Raw genomic sequence first — 23764 nt, 5'->3', positions numbered from 1 at the left:
ATGTCCAAACTCTTCATATGCCGTTAAGATCGTCTAAAAAAAATCTTCCAATATGTTTTACTGTCTCACCATTGGGTTTTCCGCCTTTTGTGCCTCCCCTTGGGCGTATGGTTATAACCAATGGCTCTGCGAATTATAACATTCTTAACCAGATGTTTGTGAAATTCATAGCTTCACATCAGGAATTTTCGACATTAGTGGACTTCAAATAAGTTTTTTCTAAAAAGCGATTCTTTGGTGGACCGATTCTCCGCAGAAAAAAAGAGTTTCCATGAGAGAACGCTCCCACTAAAATATCTGTTGGCAGGCATTTACTTTATCTCAAGCTTGCTTTTAGCATTTTATTTCCTGGAACGTGTTTTTTAAAAACGTTTGACAGCACGAAAAATATCAAGAAGTAAGTTAAATTTAAAATAATCCCAAGGTGTGCATATGTAAAGTTTGACATCTCATCTTGCCCTAGCTTATAATTAGCATCTATTTGTGCCTTCACCAAATTTCCAGCGGATACAAAGCTTTTTTTCATAATTCCCAGATCTGTACCTTGATGCAGTAGTGACAAGTAATGCACTGGGGTGGAAGCAGGTGGGCTATTTTGTGAAGTACTGTTCTGTCAAGATCATGTAACTAGATGTGCAATGTAGGTTCAGGAGAGGGAAATGCTAAGATATCAGCTTTTCAGAACATCCATGCATTACCTTTGTAGACTGATTATAATTCATGTAAATAGCATTTATTGACATCTTCACGGGGGATGTGACATTGAGCTGACCCTCCTAGGCCTACCTTGGACATGTCTAATCTAAGCAAATGTTTTGGAAAATCCATTCAGGAACTGTTATGGAGCAACCCTACAATCTGATGAGCTTTTACTCTCTTGCCACACAGGGAGAACCAGGCCCACCAGGGCAATCTGGATCAGATGGCCCTGGAGGACAGACGGGATCACCAGGCCTGCGTGGGAACACAGTCCAGGGACCTGCGGTAAGTAAATGATGCTGGCCCCTGTTTTTATGGACCCTACAGAAGAGACCTTTATGTCTGCTAATGCCCTAAAGAGGTGGCATGTGGCTGCAGCGAAGGCTTGTGGAGCTTGCATTGGCTGTACCTGCATCCAATCATTGTATCCTGGTTCATTTTGACCTCTGAACTCAAATATACTCCATCATCCCAATGGGGTTTCCAGCCCGCAACATACACAATAGTTGTAGGTGAAGCACCGTAGTCGTTGTCATGAATCCATCTTCTGTATCCTGGTCCTAGTCACCTCTCTTCATGTGCACATGGGCCAGATCACACCTCTGTGTCTGCCAGCTGTCGTCTGCTACACAAACTTTTTTTCCAGCTGTTGTAGAATACACAAAACTTTTTCCCATCATCCTTCTCCACTCAGGTAATGCTGGACTCTGCACCTCCTTCCGCCTTAACACCTCTCTTCTGATCACTTATGTTAGCCGGGTCTGGTGGCTCAGTGGACTAATGCTTCCCCTGTAGGGACCTGTGTTTGACTTTATTGTCTTAGATTCAAATCCTGTCGGGTCCACTCAGACTTTCAGCATTCTGAGGTTGATAAAATGAGTACCATCAAGTTGGGCAACAATAAACATGTTATTCAGCGACAAGATACACTTTTCTGTGTGAACGTGTGTTTTTCAAATACAAATTCTATGTAACCCAAGACACCAGAACACATTGGAGCCTCTCTTCTGGCTTTTCTTGGCTTCCTGCAAGATTTCTTAAATACCTAAAATGTGGCACACACCCAGTGCTTAATTTGTAAAATATTAAGTGCCAGGGATCTGACCAGGAGGCCACTGCAACTTGCACCACCCATCGCCCTTGTCATCGCTGCCAAAACAACCACTAACCATCTCTCTCGCATGTAAATGCGACAGTTCAGATTATTCCAGGGCCCCAAGGCTAAAGGAATGGCTGGGAAGGCAGGTATTAGCAATTTTAATGTATATTGTAATCCTAAACAACCGTTTTTTGCTCATCTCTAAATTGGATGAGCAGCGCCACCATGTAGTAGACTGTTCTAAGTATGGTGGTGACAATTAGGTGCCGGTGCTGAGCACCGGAAACCAATTAAGTGCTGGTGCTGTGCACCGGAAAGCACCGGCTCAAATTAAGCACTGCACACACTTGATCATACGTTTACATCGTACAACAAACTTTCGACAGCCCCATTTGAAATACACTGGTTTGATCCCTTTTCTGTTATCTAGCTCAGCCGAGCCTCCCGCGCTGCCACTTGTCCACCATTTCTTTAACTTGAACCACACTCATCTAGAGACAAATCATCCTGGGGAGCTCAGTGACGTGATAAGGAAGCAATTCCTTCCTTTAAAAGATATTTTAAGTAAAAAAATGGCCTCTCACTTCAAAGAGCTTGCAGCCATAAACACACAAAAGTCTTACCTAGTAGCTGGTCTCCTTGGAATAAGAGATAAAAACTTTGAAACTTACAATTAGGCCTGGTTGAAATGGAATTATCGCCGGCATAATTCGCGTAGTGTCGGGAATTTCATGTTATGATTGTTAAGCGAAATTCCTGAAATTTTGGCACAATACCACGTCGAAATTATAAAACAGGAATCTAAGAGCAATGAGATTTTGGGCTGTTGTTTTTTGCAAGTGTGTTTCTTGAACTATGTTTTAGCATTAAACTGTGTCCTTGTGTCCACAAATTGACACTAGAAGACGCATTTCCTGGTAAACTATATTAGTAAATGACAGATTTGCAATTTATATAATCATGTGTAATTACGTACAGTTTTTCTGAACTTTCACGTAAATACCTAAAAGCAAAAAACACAAATTTCAAACGTCCCTAGTTATAGTGCCCAAAGCAGAAAAATGGAAGCCCCCAGAGCAGAACACAAGTGTGTTAGTCTCACTTTCCAGTAAAAGAAGTGTTGTTGTATCATTTTCCCACTGAAAAACACGTGCAACACCACCAAATTGTATCTTCCCATGAATCTTTCTATGCATCCACAGCAGCTAAGGTGGCCTATCATATTCTAAGCAGCGTGTACCAGCTTCATTCCTAAAATGTGTACATCAGTTTCGTCCAAATGATTGTCCATCGAGCTAACAATTCTCAGTCTGATATCATAGAGAGGATGTGGCCAAACGGCTAGAGCCGCTGACTTTGGAGCTGCGGAGCCAGGTTCGATCCTCGGCGTCGGCTCAACATCTTGTGATTCTGGGCAAATCACTTAGGGCCATATGTAGGAAGCCTAATACCGGTCGGTAACGGCCGATTTTCGGTAAATATACCGTTACCGACCGGTATTTAGGCTTTTGCAATGTAGGGGGATCATTTCAGGATTCGGTAATTTACCGAATCGGTAATTTTACCGATTCGGTAAATACCGAATCCTGAAATGAGATGTAGGGGGAGTGTGTCGTGGGTGTGGGGATTCGTTATTTACCACCAACTAAAAGTTGGTGGTAAATGACGAATGGATGTAAAAAAGCATTTTTGTGCACTTTGAAGTGTGCAATGTGGCAGACATACATGCCCTTAGGGCATGTATGTGTGCCACATGTGCACACATGGACGAATCAGGGGTGCAACAGGGTGTCAATGTGACACCCTGCCACCCATGATGATGCCTCCCCCATTACCGATTCGGTATTTACCGATTCGGTAATGGCAACTGGCTTCCCATTCATTCCTATGGGCCTCCAGGCCCATAGGAATGAATGGGAAGCCAGTAGCCATTACCGAATCGGTAAATACCGATTCTAAAATACCGACACTTACCGAATCGGTATTTTTTTACCTACATTACATTTACCGATTCATAAATACCGAATCGGTAAAATTCGGTATTTAAGAATCGGTAAATGTAATTTACCTACATATGGCCCTTAATCTCCCCGTGCCTACAAAAAATTGAATGTGTCCTTGTGTAACGTAACTGGTGCTCATGTAAATCGATCCAATACCTTCGGGTCGAGTTTGCGCCATATAAAACCGCAAAAAAGAACATACATGCTTCACCAATGAGGACATTTTATCCTTAACCTTTTAACTGTCATCAGTAAAAGTGCATTTGCCATATGTCCCACCACGACAGCAAAATCTGCTTTAACTTCATATCCACTGAAAACCTGTTATTTCCTCATTATATCAAAGACAAATGTCACACCACCCTCCTCTCCAATGTAGACTTTATTAACCACGCTAAGACTCCACCCTTCTATGATGTCACTTTGCATCGACATCTGGCACTTTGTGCGCCAGGGAGTGCCTTGTGCTTGTTTCCCTCGTAGATGTCTCGACACTCCCAGGGGAAAGTTATGGCAACTTTCACTTGTGTACAGAAAGGAGAAAGCGGAAAAAATGAATTAGAAAAAGAACTGCATTAATCCCAATTTTCACACAAAATCCTAAACATGTAGAATGTTCAAGCTTTGCTTGTTTTTTGTACATTTTGTAATCTTCTCAAATTTGATAGTTGCTTTTTGCAATATCCAAAACATATGATTCAGAGACTCCCTGTAAAGTTACAACACACAACCTCCGTAATGCACACACAACTGTTTGCGGGTAGTATTGCCAGGCCTTATTGTGGGAATAATGATCAATTGTGGTTGGCTCGTGAGGCTCTATTTGGTGATCCAATAGCCACCTTTCATAAGGTGCATGAAGCTGCACCTGACACTGCAAACCAGAAGCTCAGCAAAGACACAGCCACCATCTGAGTCTGCAAAACCAACTCCTTCTGTCATATCTAACATTCATCCTTGATGCCTTACACAAAATGGTGTTTTCTCTCCACAACACCCAATCTGCATGACTTTAACTCCATCTGAGGCTAGATCAGCCAAGACTGCATGCCTTGCACGAATCACTATCTAAAGCTACAACATCTAAACCTACATGCCTTACATGAATCACTGCCTAAAGCTACAACAGCCAAGCTGCATGTCTTACATGAATCACTATCTGAAGCTTCAACATCCAAGCCTGCACGCCTTGAGTCACTATCTGAAGCTTCAACATCAAAGCATGCATGACTTACATGAATCACTATCTGAAGCTTCAACATCAAAGCATGCATGACTTACATGGATCACTATCTGAAGCTTCAACATCAAAGCATGCATGCCTTACATGAATCACTATCTGAAGATTAAGCCTGGGCGAAGCACTACGCAACGCGAGGAGGTCAGGTTTCTCATTGCGAGTGGTCGCGTATGCTCGCGACCGCTCGCGATGAGAAACTACCAGTTCGCGTTGAGAAAGCTGAAGCTCGAGTAAAAATCTACTCGAGCAGCAGAAAACTACAGCTCGCACTGTGCAAGATGCCATTTTCAATGATTGCACAGTGCCGGTTGCTTGTCCGCACTGTGCAATCATTGAAAACGACATCTGGCACAGTGCGAACAAGGTACTACGCAGTTCGCGAAGTGCTACGCGTAGCTCGCGTAGTGCGAACTTCACTTTGCGTAGCTTCGCGAAGTGCTACTTCGCGAACTACGCCCAGGCCTACTGAAGATAAAACATCAAAGCCTGCATGCCTTACATGAATCACTATCTGAAACTTCAACATCAAAGCCTGCATGCCGTACATGAATCACTATCTGTAGCTTCAACATCAAAGCCTGCATGCCTTACATGAATCACTGTTTAAAGCTACAACAGCCAAGCCAGCATGCCTTACATGAATCACTATCTGAAGCTTCAGCAGCCAAGCCTGCATGCCTTACATGAATCACTATCTGAAGCTTCAACATCCAAGCATGCATGCCTTACATGAAACAATATCTGAAGCTTCAACATCAAAGCCTGCATGCCTTACATTAATAACTTTATAAAGCTACAACAGCCAATCCTGCATGCCTTACATGATCTGGTGCTGCAACACCAATCAGACATGTATTACATTAAACTTCACCGGAGGCTGCAGCGTCGAAGCCTGCATGCCTTACATGAATCACTATCTGAAGCTTCAATATCAAAGCCTGCATGCCTTACATGAATCACTATCTGAAACTTCAACATCAAAGCCTGTATGCCTTACATGAATCACTATCTGAAGCTTCAACATCAAAGCCTGCATGCCTTACATGAATCACTGTTTAAAGCTACAACTGCCAAGCCTGCATGCCTTACATGAATCACTATCTGAAGCTTCAACATCCAAGTCTGCATGCCTTACATGAATCACTATCTGAAGCTTCAACATCCAAGTCTGCATGCCTTGCATGAGTCACTATCCGAAGCTTCAACATCCAAGCATGCATGCCTTACAGGAATCACTATCTGAAGCTTCAACATGAAAGCTTGCATGCCTTACATGCATTACGATCTGAAGCTTCAACGTCAAAGCATGCATGCCTTACATTAATCACTATCTGAAGCTTCAACATCAAAGCCTGCATGCCTTACATGAATCACTATCTGAAGCTTCAACATCAAAACCTGCATGCCTTACATGAATCACTATCTGGAGCTTCAACATCAAAGCCTGCATGCCTTACATGAATCACTATCTGAAGCTTCAACATCAAAGCCTGCATGCCTTACATGAATCACTATCTGAAGCTTCAACATCAGAACCTGCATGCCTTAAATGAATAACTTTTTAAAGCTACAACAGCCAAGCTGCATGTCTTACATGAATCACGATCTGAAGCTACAACATCCAAGCCTGCATGCCTTACATGATCTGGTGCTGCAACACCAATCAGAAATGTCTTACATTAACTTCACCGGAGCCTGCAGCGTCGAAGCCTGCATGCCTTACATGAATCACTATCTGAAGCTTCAACATCAAAGCCTGCATGCCTTACATGAATCACTATATGACGCTACCCAAGCTAAGGCTGCATGCCTTATATGAATCACCGTCTGAAGCTGCAACACCAAAGCCTGCTTGCCTTACATGAATCACTATCCGACCCTACAACACCCAGTTTGCATTACTTACATGAATCACTGTATGACCCTACAACACCCAGTTTGCAAGAATTACATGAATAACTGTCTGATCCTACAACACCCAGTTTGCCTGAATTACATGAATCACTGTCTGACCCTACAACACCCAGTTTGCAAGAATTACATGAATAACTGTCTGATCCTACAACACCCAGTTTGCCTGAATTACATGAATTACTATCTGACCCTACAACACCCAGTTTGCATGACTTACATTAATCCCCATCTGATGCTCCTTACACGCCTCACATGAATCACTATCTGAGGCTACAACACCAAGGCCTGGAGGCTCACTGGTGATATCTTGATAGCATGGTGTCCATAACCCTCTGCTGCACTTTACAGCCATCAATGTCGACCATTTTAATCTTGTTATTGTAGTGTGCCTGCCCATTGCTGCATGACTTTGTGGCATTAATAATCTGTATGTGAGCTTAATCAAAAAACAAAACATTTAAATACTTCTATCATGCTCATTTTGTTTTCCAGGGTTCGCCTGGCGCCAAAGGGGACAGAGGAGAGAGTGGAAGCCCCGGTCTGCAGGTGAGGTTACTGGAGGTGTATCTTCTGTCCTCTCTGGCAGGTTCTGTGGAGCTTCCCTTATCCGGGGACCAGTCTGCGTAGAAGACATATTTATGACTGTTTGACAGGCTGTCTCAACTCTTCATTTTAATATGTTTAGCAAAAAGCCACAGGCTTGTCACAGAGCCCCCCTGACTCTAGTCTCATTGGGTGATTGTAACAGAAACTTAATGCGCTGCTCTCATTGGTTGACTGCCCAAAACACCCTGACTCTGCTCTCATTGGTTGACTGCCCTAGCACTTTCAGACTCGCCTCTCATTGGTTTGCTAGTCCAGAATACGTTCACAATGCCATCGTTGATTGACTGTACCCGAAGGGAAATATTCTAAGGGTGGTATTAATGTGTAGGTAAAGGGATTACCTCAATTTTAGATGCTGTTCTAATGATTATCGAATGTGGAGCTATTTTGTTTTTTATGTGTCTCTGTGTTTTTATGATTGTGTGCATGATTGTGCCATTTTTCGCCAGAAAGACCTCATTTATGTGCTTCGGCTTATGCACATTTCCTTGATTCGCCCTTGGTGATGTTTCCTATAGATTCATATCATATTTTAGACTGTTTGGAAAAGTGGAAATTGCAGTAAATATACTCCCAGCAAAATGTGCTGTTAAAGAAGTTCGAAAGTGGGTGGAGTTGTGCCTTTGACGACAAACAAAATTGGAAATATCGCAATGATCAGATGCGCTTCAGCAGTTTTGTGGGGAAATCATCACTCAATTTTAAGGTGCTCGAAGACTGCACAATGAGTGTTGCAAATTGGTTTCTCTTATTTACACTTTGCATGGATCACAATGCCGAGAATGGTGGTGAATGAATGCGCTGGTACGCTCTGTGTCTGCTCAATGCCCATTGACAACTAGCGCATGAGCAAATAACTATTTATCAACTAGCAATAGTGTACAAATTTACAGTAAAAACACTAAGAACAGACAATTGAACCAGATTCCAGCCTCAGTCATTGTGCTTCTTTGTGCTCCTAATGCTATGACAACTCCAATCCTCATCATGTTTATATGAAGCTAAAGAGCCAATCATGCGGTACATAAGAAACCATCTAAGGATGCAAAACCCAAACCTTAAGATGACCATGAGCTACCACCACAGACAACACCACCTCTCAGTGAAGATGTACACAAGGCTCTATAGGAGGCTTCACCACTTATCATTGTGGAAATGAGATTCAATCTAAGGTGCCCAAACCTAACGATATGCGTAAGATGAGGTCGGAAACAAGTCCACCCCACCCTCAAAGATGTACCTGTGACTAGTCTAGAACTTCCACTGTCATGTAATTGAGCCTCCCTCTAACGCTACACATGTTATGATGCAAATGAGCTATGAGCCCAGACGACACAACCCCACCCTCACTCTCTGAATTTACACAAAACTCCATCTGAGGCTCAAACACTTATCAATGTATGCACGGAACCTCCATCGAAGGCTGCACATTTAAACCTTATGATGGACATAAGATATTACCGGAGACAAGACCTTGCTACTGTCAAGGCATACGCAAGACTCCTTCTGATACTAACTCACCCATCCTCAAGTGTATGATTCTCCAATCAAAGTCACATCTTGCAAACCTTGTAGTGTACACAAACTACATCCTCATACAACACAACCAACCCCTTAGGATGTATGGGAGACTTCATCTGATGTACATAAGATAGAGTGTGAGACAACATCCTCAGACAACACAACCAACCCCTTAGGATGTACGGGAGACTTCATCTGATGTACATAAGATAGAGTGGGAGACAACATCCGCAAACAACACAACCAACCCCTTAGGATGTACGGGAGACTTCATCTGATGTACATAAGATAGAGTGTGAGACAACATCCGCAAACAACACAACCAACCCCTTAGGATGTACGGGAGACTTCATCTGATGTACATAAGATAGAGTGGGAGACAACACCCTCCAACTCTCAAGATGTAGGTGAGACTCAATCTGCGGCTTAAACTCATATGATCATACCCACGGGTATGTTGTTTATACTTTGCTTTTGCAGAGCACTCTGACAAGTAGTTTGCTGGTGTTAAATAAAAAGTGCCTGTTCATATTTGTGCATGTGTTACTTATTAGTACATTTGTTAGCAGTTGCTTTCTTGTATTTTGGATGAAATGTGCATGTTTTAAAGTTTATTTAACTAGATGAATGTCTATTTTGCTATCCCTTTTTTAATTTTCTTGGCTTTTCTTTTCCCCAATACTGTAGCAGTGTTGGTGCTTTCTTACTGTAGTCTGCGAACATCATGTGTGCCATGCATCATTTCTACTCTTTTTTTATACGAGATTTATTTTTTTATCCGTGAGCATCCTTAAAAACATACATTTATTTAAATCCAAATTTGGTTCTAAATAAGGATATAAAATGTTTCGAATTTTTGTACTTAAACATGATTTTAAAAATGAAATAAACACTAAAGGCCAACATCTGTAGATTCGGAAACTACAAGACATACTGCAAAAATGGCAGAAAGCCCTTGTCTCTACTCTCTACTCTTCTGAATGTGAAAAATATTTCCACTGCCATGCTCTAGAAATCAAACTGTCGCACAGTGCATCATCTCCTAATGCCACCAAGATCAGGCAGTTAAAATATAGTTCACCCAGGGTGATGGTCCTAGATCCCCTGGATAATGCTTCTTTTTGGCTAAGTGACCCATGTGTTACATCCCTACTGAGAGCAGTGCCAAGAACCTGTTCCAGACTGTGTAGTGAGAGAGAAGAAGGGCTCCTTGCACTTTCAGTCAGCATATTCCTGAATGTTGTGTACTGCACACAGCTGAGCATCAGTGCCCCTTGGACCACATTGGTATCTCGGTGCATGTGGTCACTAAGAGGTATCTTCTGCAAGTAGTCTTGGTACCCCGGGTTAAAGCAGCGGGGCATTTTTGCATTCCAGCGTGTGAATGAAGAATGTCAAACTTGGGCTTCTTCGTTTGCCAGATGAACTCCATGCTTTCCTGAGAAAGTACATGGACAAACCAATATCCAGCCCTTCCCAAGATGGTGGTCTGTCCATCTCTGGTAAGGTGGAGTTGTTTTCTGTAATGTCAGTTCTTGTTCGAATCCTATCTAAAGGGGACATTCAGGACAGGGAGGTATGTCGCAGTGCATTTGTTCCATTAATTGTGTTGTATTCTTTGTCCCTATGCTACTGTTTTCTCCAAGATTTTTCCTTTTAGTAGTTTGATCTTCTGCTGGATTCTACAGCTGGAATTATTGCTTGACTCTTTTCTCCTTCTTAGGAGTAGGTTAGTGTCTTGCTTAATTTCTTCAGTTTTAATCCTAATCTTCAATCGAAAGCCATATGATTGCCAAGCAGGTGTTTTCCCCTTTTTCTGCCTACCATGGACTCTTTTAATGAGACACTTGACACTTTTTTCACTTATGCTATTTTGTGCAGGGTGGCTTTGCGAAGACTGTGACATTTCACCCTTTCATTGTTCAATCGACAATGGACCTCAATAGACCTTTTTTCAATGACCAGTCCTGGACACCCGGATAGTCAGGGAGAGCTTGCATTGCAGGCATTGGAAGCTGGAGTAACATGCGCTCTAGATTCATGCTTGCTGAATACCATTAATCTGATTTAAAATACACTGGAAACTGCTGACACGTGATGAAAACTCTAATTCTGTAATCACTGGATCTCCTGACCCCTTTTTGATTGGGTTCCTGCAATTGATTAACATAATTTGGGATCATTGGTATTCCGTGACTATGTTCAGGTGATTAGGCTGTCAGATTTGTGAGCTGGCTATATAAATCTTATTTTTATCCTCTAAATGACCCTGTTTTGATGTTGACCCTAGAATTGCTTCCGGTTGTTTGGGGCAAATAGATCAGAATGATTTTTGTCTAGCTTAGATCTGCACCATTTTTGCCTCTGGTTGTCTTTTGATCTTCTCTGAGTTCACAGCAGGTAGCCAGCTCTGCATTGGTTACCCATGAGAAATAATCTCTCTTTAAGAGTTACCAATTAATTTGGTGTTCCAGGGGATGAACAGTACATCTGTTCAAGTTTAGAGGGCATTTCCCAGGCCACGCGTTTACTGGAAATGGTCACTAAACCCCTCTTAGGTAGAGAAGCTGTCGATTGAATGAGTGTGAAGGAGGATTGTCTGCATTGGGTCAGCTTTTTGCTGAATTTCTGTAAGCCATGTTAGTTTGTATATATTTCAGCTTTGCTCTATGTCTGTGCTGACCTGTCTCCATGTTGTTGCAGGGCCCTCCTGGACCCCAGGGATCTCCGGGTAAAGATGGATTGCAAGGACTACTGGTACCACCTCCTGACATCTTGCACCCTCCTATGAATCTATCTTGCACGCTGTCTGATCCCTTTCTCTTTTTGCCTTTCTTCTGTTTTTTCCTTTACCCGTGTCATTTTTCTTGTTCCCACATTTTCACTCCATCATGGTCGCTTTCACATTACTTTGTCTCATTAAACTCCTGTAATTGTCTCTCCTCTTCTTTGTCTATTTTGTGTCTCGCTTTGGGTCATACTTACCGTCTTACATCTATCTATCTATCTATCTATCTATCTATCTATCTATCTATCTATCTATCTATCTATCTATCTATCTATCTATCTATCTATCTATCTATCTATCTATCTATCTATCTATCTATCTATCTATCTATCTATCTATCTATCTATCTATCTATCTATCTATCTATCTATCTATCTATCTATCTATCTATCTATCTATCTACAACTTACTGTGTATGTCTTTCATGCTCGCCCCGTTTGTGCTGTTCTCTTACTATGTTACTTATTTGTGGTTCCTTTGCTCCCTCCCCCTTTCTCTCTCATTATCAAATTAAATTCAAATAATTCAAATTAAATTAATTTTTTGTATACTTATGTGTATTAAATATAAAGAAAGCTGCGAAATTGTTATATTCTCACCTTTCGGTTTTTGACACAATGATATGCCTGCCACCATAGTTGAGTAAACATACTTGACATTGCATTTCGTGTCTAACCTGATAAAAGGATGTAACATACCCACCAAGCAGCTATTTCTGTCAACACTGTCTATTAGAGTGATGGGTTTATTTTTATTTTCTCCATTTCGTAGCATGCATTTTTTTTTAGAAAAGCTGGAGTTCTTTCATTTCGCTGTATTTGACATTTCCACACTGTCACACTAGCTGGAAACCTGGCAACTCTGAGTTGCACTTAAGTTTTGTCTGTGCCGCCCTTTTTGGAGCCAAAGTTAGTGGTCACTAATATCTGTGACTGCCTGTCTGTGTTTTGTATCCTTGGCGTTGATGAGGTAGTCTGATTTGTGCAAACTGCTGTTGTTGGTCCACCTGAGGACCCTCTTTTATCAGTGATGCTGCAGAAGAGCTTGCTTAGACATTTGATGACGCGCATGCCGTAGAGTCACTTGCGTTAGTCACATCTCTCTTGCAGTGACTGGTGCAATTCATCCTTCTGCCCATGTCTTAGATTATAGAATGCAAAAGACACACAATTGATGACCGGAATGCAGAACAAATCAAAACATTCACCCCCAGTCAAGAGATCTGGGTTAAATCCATCATTCCTTTGCTCACCATGCCACCCCAGTTTAGACCTGGCCATATGCAAATCAGTCTTGACCCCATGCCTCATGGGAACAGTCGAGCCCGAACTGCCAAGGCAGGACCTCCCTGAACCGGAAACAAGCATCCTAGGACCAGTTTGGGGGTTTCACCCCTCATCAGCCAGGATAACTTGATTCCAGTGGCACAGTGAGCCAATGACCCACGTCTGGGCATACCTAGCACACTTAGGGCGAGAAAGCAAAAGACACACAATTGATGAACGGATGCAGAACAAATCAAATCAAGATTATAGGATGGCATTAGGCAGTGTCAGCAAGCCTTACTAAATCCTTGGGGAGCTGCATTTCAGTATCTCATTTGACATCTCGTTTGGGCTTCTTGCCTGAAGCCTTTCTTCCATTACTTGAACAGTGATAGGGTTATTATGGGGGCTCCATTATTATTTTGTGGCACTCTCTAGCAAATATAAATGGATTTTTGGTCCTGATGGGACAGTTGAGACTGGACAATAGTAACACTGGAGCCTTATCAATCATTGGCTACCTGTGTGCCTGGGAGGGGCTGCTTACACGGGTTATTCCTGCTGTGCCTTCTAAGGTGTTTGTGGATGAGCGGTTCATTGTACCACAAGCCCCTTCTCTATGAATTTTCTGGGTTGACTGTCTCTGCCCCATGACGTCCTTCTGTCACTCTCTGTTGGACTCACTTTGTGCACTCACTGCTTCTTTTCCATCCACAGGGCCTCCAAGGATTTGATGGGAATGCCGGACCCCCAGGACCTCCGGGCCCTAGGGTAAGAACTTGTGGGTTGCAGTCACAATGGGGGCTACCTCTGGTTTATGAATGCTGCAGATCATAATGGACAGGCGCACACAACACAGATCTGAATAACACACCCATGGCACACTACAGAACACACAGTTCATTATCACCAGGCCCTTGTAAGGGGTCAAGAGCCACATCAAAGAAATTTGGGACTGATGCAAAAAAACGGGGCAAATGTATTTGTATTACTTTTCCTGCTTAAGTGATATGGAATAGACTGAAGAGATTTCGCTCCCGTTCACATTGCATGAAGAAGTTTGTACCAAAGTAAAAAGAATGGAGAGATCCGTTTTTGGAACCATTTCCAGGGACAGACTCTGACAGAAAACAGGTCAGGGACCCAAAAATAATTTGCCCCCATTAGCGAATCAGGTAGCTTAACAAAGTGGACCACAGTAGCAAATCAGATCAGTTTTGAATCTGTGCAGACACAAAGTGTAGGGGGTTTACTTACAAGCCCCTTGTGCCGGCGGCACGTCACTTTTTCCCATATTAAAAGTGACACACTGGCGATGCAAGGGTCTTTTAAATAAGCCCCTAGGTGTTTTCCATGGTGTGGGAGTCTGTGTGATTTTGTGCTTGTTGCAGGCAATGCTTGTGGGATGTCAGGGGAATCAACAGTAATCTCTAGACCATAGAAGAGTCCCAAAATCAGCCAAAAAACAGCCCACACATGGACCTGTCAGATCAGCCATTCTGGCACTGCCAGTTTACCCTATAGGTCAGTCAGACCCTTACCACATGTAACATATTTATTGCTTATAAATCTTTTTAATTGTGAAATGGAGAGTTTAACTATGGATGTTTGAAGTTGTAAAGTCCATGAACCTACAACCCTGCATACCTTTTTAGGTCAAAAACTACCAGACAGTGCAGTTATCTGGTTGCTAAACATGTCTAGAGAACATTCAGAAAGCTGACCTAAAAATGCTTTTCACCCATTGCTTACCATTGGCTTTGTGGTTTGTAACTCACATTTGCTTGCTTTCTATTTGCTGGCATTATTTGTTATCGCCTGTCTCGCATGTCTTTATCCCTCCTGTGAAGCACACCCTGTTTACCGTATTCTTCTACAAGTGCTCCCTTTCTGTAAATAGGCCATTAAATATTGTTCTTTTCTTGCAACTTTTTCTGGGCATTCAAAGACAGAGGTGAACTGTTAGGCTGTTTACATTTCTTTCTCTGACTTCAAAGTGAGAGGGTTTTTCTGACAATCTGGGGATTGTTATTGTTATTGTTATTGTTATTTTGGATTTATATCGCGCCCAATCACCTGCAGGTCTCTAGGCGCTCGAAATCTCTAGTTACAACAATAAGCTTGGCAGACATTGCAAGAAAACACTCCCTGGTCTAGCTGACACTCAGAATCCTTCTAAACATCAGTGTTTTTAGCATCTTCCTAAACCGCAGGAGGTTCCCTTCCCTGCGCAGCATCTCAGGCAGCGTGTTCCATAGCTGAGGGACTAACACAGAGAAGGCTCTGCCTCCCTTGGTTACTAATTTGTAACGGGGGCAGACCAGTAGCTGAGAATCTGAAGATCTAAGTGTTCTCACTGGGCTGTACACAACCAAACGATCTGCAATGTAGGCGGGAGCCTGGCCATAAATTGCCTTATGGGCCGTACATAGGCTCTTAAATTCCACACGCTCTTTAATGGGGAGCCAGTGCAGGCTATGAAGCAGAGGGGAGGCCTTAGTTCTCCGTGGGAGTCTAAAAATCAGTCGTGCGGCGTCATTCAACACGACCTGTAGTCTATTTGTCAGGGTTTTGGGGAGTCCCAGATAGAGGGCATTCCCATAATCTAGCCTTGAGATAACAGTTGCTGCTACGATTGAGCGCATCATTGATTGAGAGAGGACAGGGGCTAGCTTCCGCAGTTGACGGATCACATTTATGCAGCTTCCCACCACAGAGGAGATTTGACTGGACATTGAGAGATCACAGTCCAGTTTAATCCCCAGACTCTTTACATTCAAACTTGGTTTTGGAGCAAGACCTAACTCTGCTGGCCAGTAGAGGTCATTCCAAGGTGAGGCGGTAGATGGAATCACCAATACCTCAGTCTTGTCTGGGTTAATCTTCAGCAGATTTTCAGTCATCCATTGAACAGTATGCCTCAAGATGTTCTGGGCATTAAGTTGTGCAGTCCTTGTGTTGTCGACACTCAGTACCAGCTGCGTGTCGTCCGCATAATTAAAAACTCTACAGCCCATGCAGGCCAATGATGCAATTAGAGGTTGTAGGTAGAGGTTGAAGAGGAGTGGGGACAGGGCGGAGCCCTGTGGCACCCCACATTCTAAAAACCCCACCTCAGATGTTTCATCCCCTAGTTGTATCTTTTGTGTCCTACCCGAAAGGAAGGATTGCAGCCATTTAAATGCTAAGCCCTTGATCCCAAAATCGCTCAGCCTGTCCAGGAGAAGAGCATGACTGACCGTATCGAACGCCGCTGATAGATCTAGCAAGATCAGGGCGCTCGGTGTCTTACAGTCAGCCATGCCTCTTAATTCATCCAGCACCGAGAGCATCACCAACTCGGTGCTGTGATGAGCTCTGAACCCTGCCTGTCGCTCATGGAGTAGTTGATGAGACTCCAGGTACAAAGACAGGGACTTTAGTACATGCTGTTCCAATATTTTTGAGAAAAAAGGCAGCTGGGAGATGGGCCTGTAGTTTTTCAGTATTGCAGGATCCAGACCAGGTTTCTTCAACAAAGGCCTGGATGTGAAAGAAAAGGCTTTTTTCTAGAACACAACAACATTTAAATGTCCGTAAATCAACTGTGCAAATATTTCCAAATATATCAGAATTATGAAAGCACAAATTATGCACTTCTTAAATATTCTGAAGTGTGCTTGAAACAAATATTTCAATATGTTCAAAATATATCAAAACACTAGTTGATGCCATTTTTACACATTATAATTTGCGCACTATTAGTTTTATCAGTAAAACTGCATGTGGGTGCAGATATAATGGTCATTTTAATTAAAAGTTTATTGTCTGTAATGGCAGTGCACTACCACATGATGCATACTTCAATCTATGCCACTCCACTCTAATTTAGTCTGCACTACTCCGCTCCATGCCACTCCACGCCACTCTATGCCACTCTATGCCACTCCATTATATGCCACTGTGTGCCCCTCTACGCCACTCTACGTCTCTCTGCTCCACTCTGCGACATTCCACTCTATACCACTCCACTCTACGACACTCTGTGAGACTCTACCCCACTCCACTCCACTCTATGACACTTTCCTCTACTCCACTCTATGCCGCTCTGCTCCACTCTATGCCGCTCCACTCTATGCCACTCCACACTACGCCACTCCGCTCTACAACACTCTATGGCACTCTGTGCCATGCCAATCTATACCACTTTACTCCACAGCACTCCATTCTACTCGACATATAGTTTGTTCAACCCAAGAAACGTTTTTCTACATCATGGAAATCAACATTTCGCTTGACTAAGCAGGATAATAAATCGTGGACCTGTCAAAGTTTAGCAATAAAGTATAACTCATGAATGAAACAAATGAAGCAAGCTGGTTTCACATATGCGCCACTTACTCAACATATGGAATAAAAAACAATTTGTCTAAGGTTCGGGTACATATTTGACATTTGAAAAGTGGAAGAAATGTTTGTGCGCCTTTTCTTATGTGATCGGAAACAATAGTGTGAAATCATGTAATGCCCAGATGTATTAAAAACATATTTACCTATTTCTATTACCAAAGCAGAAAATATGGATGAAATACTTGTGCAAGTTTTGTTTTTCCCACTAGTCCTAACCCTCTATGACACAGCCTCAGGTGCTTTACTTCTTCCAGTTTAAGGAGCTCCAGATATCATGGTTTTTGAAGAGAGACATAAAAATAATGTTTAATGAATGAAGGCACCGCATTCAGAGACTGCCTGGGGCAGTCCCTGCAGCTGGATCGAACGTCAACACAAATATAGAACATGCTTCCCATTGGCCTATCACAGAGTGACGAGAACAATGGAGAAGAGGTCAAAGTTAATTCAATGGAAGGTAGAGATTCGCATTCACTGTATCTGCCTTGTGGGGTGCTTGGATTCCCAGATCTTGGGTGACAAGAGGAACATGATTTCATGTTGTTATACCTTGGGTGAAAGAGCTTGTGCAAGGTAGATGTGCTATCAAGAACATTATGGGAGGAATCGGTGTCGAGGAGGCACAAGAACAATTTAAAGCGTGAACAGTGTGAGGGGAGGGGTGTACAGTGTCTGACGGCTGTGATAGAGAGAGAAAAATACTCAGCCATGCCTGCAGGAAAGAGTCGAACAGAGTATTTAATGCTAAAGGCTAACATCCCTTCCCTGTTCCCAGACTCACAAAATGGAAAGACCGATGTGCAGTCCTGTCAATGTCTTCCTGCTAAGAGATTGGTCAGTTGCTTCCAACAGTGAGAAGTGCCTGTAACATGCAATATCTATTTAACACTATCTGCGTAAATCTCTGCAGGGTCAGGATAGCTGTATGAATTCAGCAGATCATGAGAGGGCTGCCAGCTGAGAAGACTGTGAAGTAGGAGTGGGCAATAATTTCTGCTCCGTTGGCGGTGTTACGCTTATAATGCGGAGTTCTGGCAAAACTCCGCTAACCACTGTGTGGTGGAGTTTTTTCTCCTATGTGGCTCGCACCCACTGAGTTGGCGAGTGTGAGCGAGAATTCGCATCTTCTAGCGCAGCTTTCGGATGCTAGAATGACACCTGGCTAGATTGTCCGAACGTGGGCAGTCACAGGAGGTCACAACCGTTTGCATTGAGGAAGCTGTTGCTCTAGTAGAAAATTCTACTCAAGTGGCAGCAAAGTAGCAGCTCCCTCTGGCGCGGTGCGTGGTGCCGTTCACTCTGATTTTACACCATGAAACAAACTATCAGTGCTAACAATTAGCACAAGCAGCGCAACATACCAATTTCTACCCGCTCACAGAATTCCATGAAATCTCACTTAGTTTTTAGTGAAGCTCTGTGAGTTTCGCCCACCTCTACTGTGAAGGCATCTCATTTAGGTAGAGTGTTTTTTCCTGTGTGTTGGTCTCATCGCTGAGACCTCAGGAATGTTTAGCTATGTAAGATGTACTGTGTAAATTGACTCACACACTCATTCCATCTCCTGTCCCCTCGCCATTTTCTTTTACTCTTGTTTCCCTTGTGTTCCTGCAGGGCCTTCAAGGATTGCCAGGACTGAAAGGGATCCCTGGAGATAGGGGACGCATTGGTGGTGTTGGACCGACTGTAAGTAAAGAAGAAAAGTAACTCACTATTAGAAAGTATTCAGTTACAGTCACAAATGTTTTGTATTCAGCCCTTAAGCCTACTTTTTTGGGGTTTTGCACATCCTGTTAATTCTTTGGGCTCGACCAGAGAGCTGGATCAGAGAGTTTTATTGCAACATGACCCAGACAGTGGACTCTCTTCTTCTCGTTTGTATTGCTGGAATAATTCAGAGGAGCTGAAATCCTGGTGTGAGAGGACAGTCCTGTTGTCCTTGGGTTGGCAGTGGGTGACTTGGGTTTGCATTTTAAGATACATTTGACAGGGTTTCTCCCCTAAAAGCCCCAGTGAGGCTTCTGCAGCTGCACTATGCCATGGAGATAACAACCATAGCAGCCCCACCACCATGAAGACAACAAATCATTAAGAGATCGAAACAAACACTCCAGGCAGTATCTTCAAAGGATACCAGAGCGTGCTGGATCAGCATCCTGTGGACAGCGTGAGCAGTAGCTAAGCTCAAAAGAGGTTGAAGCATGGGGTATAGCTGCTAGAGAATATAGAAATGTTCTTCTACCACCTTGCCAGGGGGTCATGGACTAGTCTGTTCTCTCTGATTTTCTGGCAGACCGATGCCTCTGAAAGTCCAGTATAACATATCGCTGTTCTCCAGACCTCCTCTTGCTGCCTTTTTTAACACTGTGGAGAATGTGACAATATGGAACTCATTTCTTAATTCAGAAAGTCCCCTTATACTTCTTCTATACTTCTCCTTATCCTCCATGACTTACAATGTTTCATTTCCTTCTTTCCAGGGCCTACCTGGCACCAGAGGAGAGAAAGGTGACAAGGTGAGTAGAAATAATGTGATCTGGATATTTATTTGGTGCACACAACGAACTGATATGTCCCGTTCCACATAAATGACCGATGTTATTCTGAACTCAATAGATATTGAACTTAATAATACTCATTTTATTGCTCGCCAAAAGGATGAAAGGCTGAGTCTGTTCTGGTGACTCACAGTTTGCACAGATGAGATACACTTACTTGTAGATCAATAACCTAACTTCATTGACTGAATTAACTGATTACGAGTTTGGCGGACAGAGTTACTCCATCACAAACGTGATGGATATCCTGTTGGCCAAATTACAATTCCATTATATCCTATGGAATTTGTGATGTGACGGAGGGGATATCCTTCACTTTTGTGACAGAGTATCTCATCCGCCAAACTCGTAATTAGGCCCTTGGTGTCCTTTTTAAAATCCATGCTGGCGGAGTACTTGAAGGAGATTCAGGTTGCTGAATTAATGATGAATCTTTCTTTCTCTCAGACTCCACATTTTCCACCCTACTCCTCATCCAACATACGGTCAAGCAATGTATATATTTATCACAGGCTCAGTGTTTGGTAAAAGAGACTTTAAAATTAGCATATTTGTAAATCTAGGACGATAATGACCCAGAAATGTTATCTTCTGAATAAATATTTATAGTATCACATGGTGTGGATGTATTGTTATAAACCTATTTTTAGTCTCTTCTTCATTTGTAAGAAACATTAATCGTGAAAGATGTGAAAAACATATTAGAAGTCCGCTACTTAAGTAATTGTAATTTGAGGACCATCCTGCAACATCCTGCATACCAGCCGGAAGTCTTGCAACAAGGGACTGCCATGCCACGTAAACATGGAGCTACCATATAGGTGGTGGTAAGGGCTGAATCAGATTATGGTGTGATTTCTACAGGATCTATGGCTGACATATGTTTTAAGCACAGATTTCTCTTTGTATGGCTTTTTCCCTGTATGCAGAGTTGAAAACATTATCTGTAACACACTTATTTGATATCCAACAATTGCAGTCGAGCACTTAGCTCATGCATCTTATAATCTTTTTTCTTTTTTTAAGTTGAAAAGGAGATTTTATTTATAAATAGAAAATTGCACAATATAATAAAATACAAGATAAAATTAAGTTAAACAAAATGTTAAGGCATTAAATAAACAAGGGCGAAAGGGAAAAGAAAAGAGAAAGGAAGACATTACAATTGTATCTAACTAGAATGACATAACCACTTATGCAATAACTATTCTTAAAGGCATGGAGCAAAAAATTCAAATAAAAATTGAGATGTACTGGTATGAAATACAGGTATAAACATATTCATGGGGGCTTTACTTCTTCAATTCGGGGATTGTGTAAGCTTACTGGATTTGCAGATATATCTAAAAAATGAGTTATAGGCGACCAAAGAAAACCTCAGTTGATAGCAAGGTAGATGGGATAAACATATGCTGTATCAAATCTGTGATTATAACAAACTCCATACCACCAGGCCGGTAGAAAACAGTGGTATTATCTTTTCATGCCCTGGTAATCTGTTGGAAAGCAACTGAAAGAAGCAAATCTATTATTTTAAAGTTAGTAGAATAAGACGACCACTCTTCAGAGACACTACCCAAAAAAGTATTAAGAAATGTAAAAGGGATTTGTGTGAGAAAAAAACACAATGGAAAGAATACTAGGAGTTGAAGGAGGAGAAGTGGGAGTATTCGCAAGATGGTTATAAATTGATTGGGCCGACTAAATTAAGGATGTACATTTAGATGCATAAGAAAAGGGTGGGGGAAAACATGTTTTAGCAGCTATAAAAGGTACACAGGTGTCACCTTGAAAATGTTGATGAACCCAATGAAGTCCATTAGCATGCCAGTCCTTCCAAAAAACAATATTATTCTTAATTCTAAGATATTTGTTGTACCATATTAAGGATTGTAAAAATTGATCCTTAGCATTGTGATAAGCAATAAAGATAGGGTGAAAACATTTACAAGTATTAGTAAAAATAGAAAGGTAAAGTGACACATGTCTATGTGTAAAGGATAAAAACTCATGAAAGGAGAATGGGTGAAAAATAGATTTTTCAATATTGGTCCATAACAGTAAGATTGATTCCTTCTTGTAATAACAAAGAGGATTGTTTGAGAGAAAATGCTTTATGGTAAGTTTGAAAGTCCGAAAAATTAACTCCCCTCAAATGCTTAGGACGTTTGAGTTTGTGAAGACACATGCAAGACTTTTTGTTATTCTATAGGAAGTTGAATAAAATAGAGTAAAGTGTTTTACAATGAAAATTAGAAATATGTATAGGAATATTAGAAATATAAAAGAGCATGATAAGAACTAGCATAATTTTGTTCACATCAAAACGGCCCCCCAAGAAAAAAACAGGGGATTCCAACTGGACATAAAAGATCTCAATGTTGTCTGTAATGCTTTCAAATTTAGTAATATACACTTTATATTAGAAGATTTAAACCATAAACCTAGATACTTGATTTTATCTGAGTTCCAACGAACCCAATAGAAATATCTGTAGAAAAACATAATTTATTCAACGGAAGAATTTCACATTTATCAATATTCAGTTTATAACCAGATACAAAAGCAAAAAGACTTACTTTGGATAAAAAAAGCTGGTAAGGAAGTCTGTGGGTGTGAGAGAAAAAGTAAAATGTCATCAGAATAAACGGAAAGTTTTAATAGACTAGTACCATACTGAAAACCTGCGATCTCGGGATTCAGACGAAGTTTAGTCAAGAAGGGTTCAAGAGCAAGAATAAATAATAGGGGAGATAAAGGACAACCATGTCTAACTCCACGATATAAAGAAAAAGATGGCAAAATAAGACCGTTAGACAAGATAAAAGAAGCAGGAGAGGAATATAGTAAAGAGACATAATTTATATGTGTGGCGCCAAAACCAAGTCAGGTTAAAGAAAAAGGATAAAGGGCCAATGAATATGGTCAAATGCTTTTTCAGCATCCAATGAGATAGCTTCTAGAGAGTATTTATAGGATTTGGAATTCCTGAGGACATTAAAAAAGTAATCTAGTGTTGTCCAAAATATGTACACCTTTAATGAAACCACTTTGTTCCGGAACAATCAAATAAGGTAAGAAAGATTGTAAACGGAGATCCAAAGTTTTTGCAAAAGGTTTGTAATCTAAATTAATTAAAGAAATGGGTCTATGCTTCTTACATAAAGTATGATGTTTACCATCCTTGGGGAGAAGACATATCAAAGCATCTTGAAAAGAAGCACTGGATTTTTGGGAGGAAATTTAAAAAAAAGGGAAAGTTGATGCAATTTAGGAAGAAGAAATTTGGAAAAGAGAGAGTAAAATTCAATAGTAAAACCATCAGGTCCTGGGGCTTTACCCCGTTTATTAGTACGAATGGCATTAAAAATATCCAGGTCTCAAATATCGTCATCTAACACTGAAAAATCTATATTAGGAGAAGAGGGTGGAGTAACTGAAGATAAATATTGAACAATATCTTCTTGAAGTATAGGAGAATCTGAAGTATAAAGAGACTGAAAAAACGGTATAAATTTTGATAATATATCCTCATTCTTGTAAACCACATGGTTGGTAGAAGTAAGGATATAATTAATTTTGGTACGCTCTTGTGTCACTCTGAGATAATTAGCTAAAAGCTTACCAGCCTTATTTTGACCTCCATAATATTTAGCAGAGGCTTTGAGTATAAATGAATTGG

General features: G+C 41.6%; 1 protein-coding gene across 2 annotated transcripts in view; it reads left to right on the top strand.

The window, feature by feature from the left end:
* The window catches only part of COL20A1 (collagen type XX alpha 1 chain), a 537383-nt gene that overhangs the window by 464619 nt on the left and 49000 nt on the right, over nucleotides 1-23764 (top strand). For both annotated transcript variants that reach the window (XM_085619699.1, XM_085619698.1), the window contains exons 32-37: nucleotides 889-984; nucleotides 7448-7501; nucleotides 11786-11839; nucleotides 13853-13906; nucleotides 19139-19210; nucleotides 20005-20040. In XM_085619699.1, the coding sequence (XP_085475825.1) occupies nucleotides 889-984; nucleotides 7448-7501; nucleotides 11786-11839; nucleotides 13853-13906; nucleotides 19139-19210; nucleotides 20005-20040 (366 nt within the window). The remainder of the gene's footprint in view (nucleotides 1-888; nucleotides 985-7447; nucleotides 7502-11785; nucleotides 11840-13852; nucleotides 13907-19138; nucleotides 19211-20004; nucleotides 20041-23764) is intronic.

The sequence above is a fragment of the Triturus cristatus genome, chromosome 7 (genome assembly GCF_964204655.1).
Source record: "Triturus cristatus chromosome 7, aTriCri1.1, whole genome shotgun sequence".
NCBI lineage: Eukaryota > Metazoa > Chordata > Amphibia > Caudata > Salamandridae > Triturus > Triturus cristatus.
This window is presented reverse-complemented; position numbering and strand designations above follow the sequence as displayed.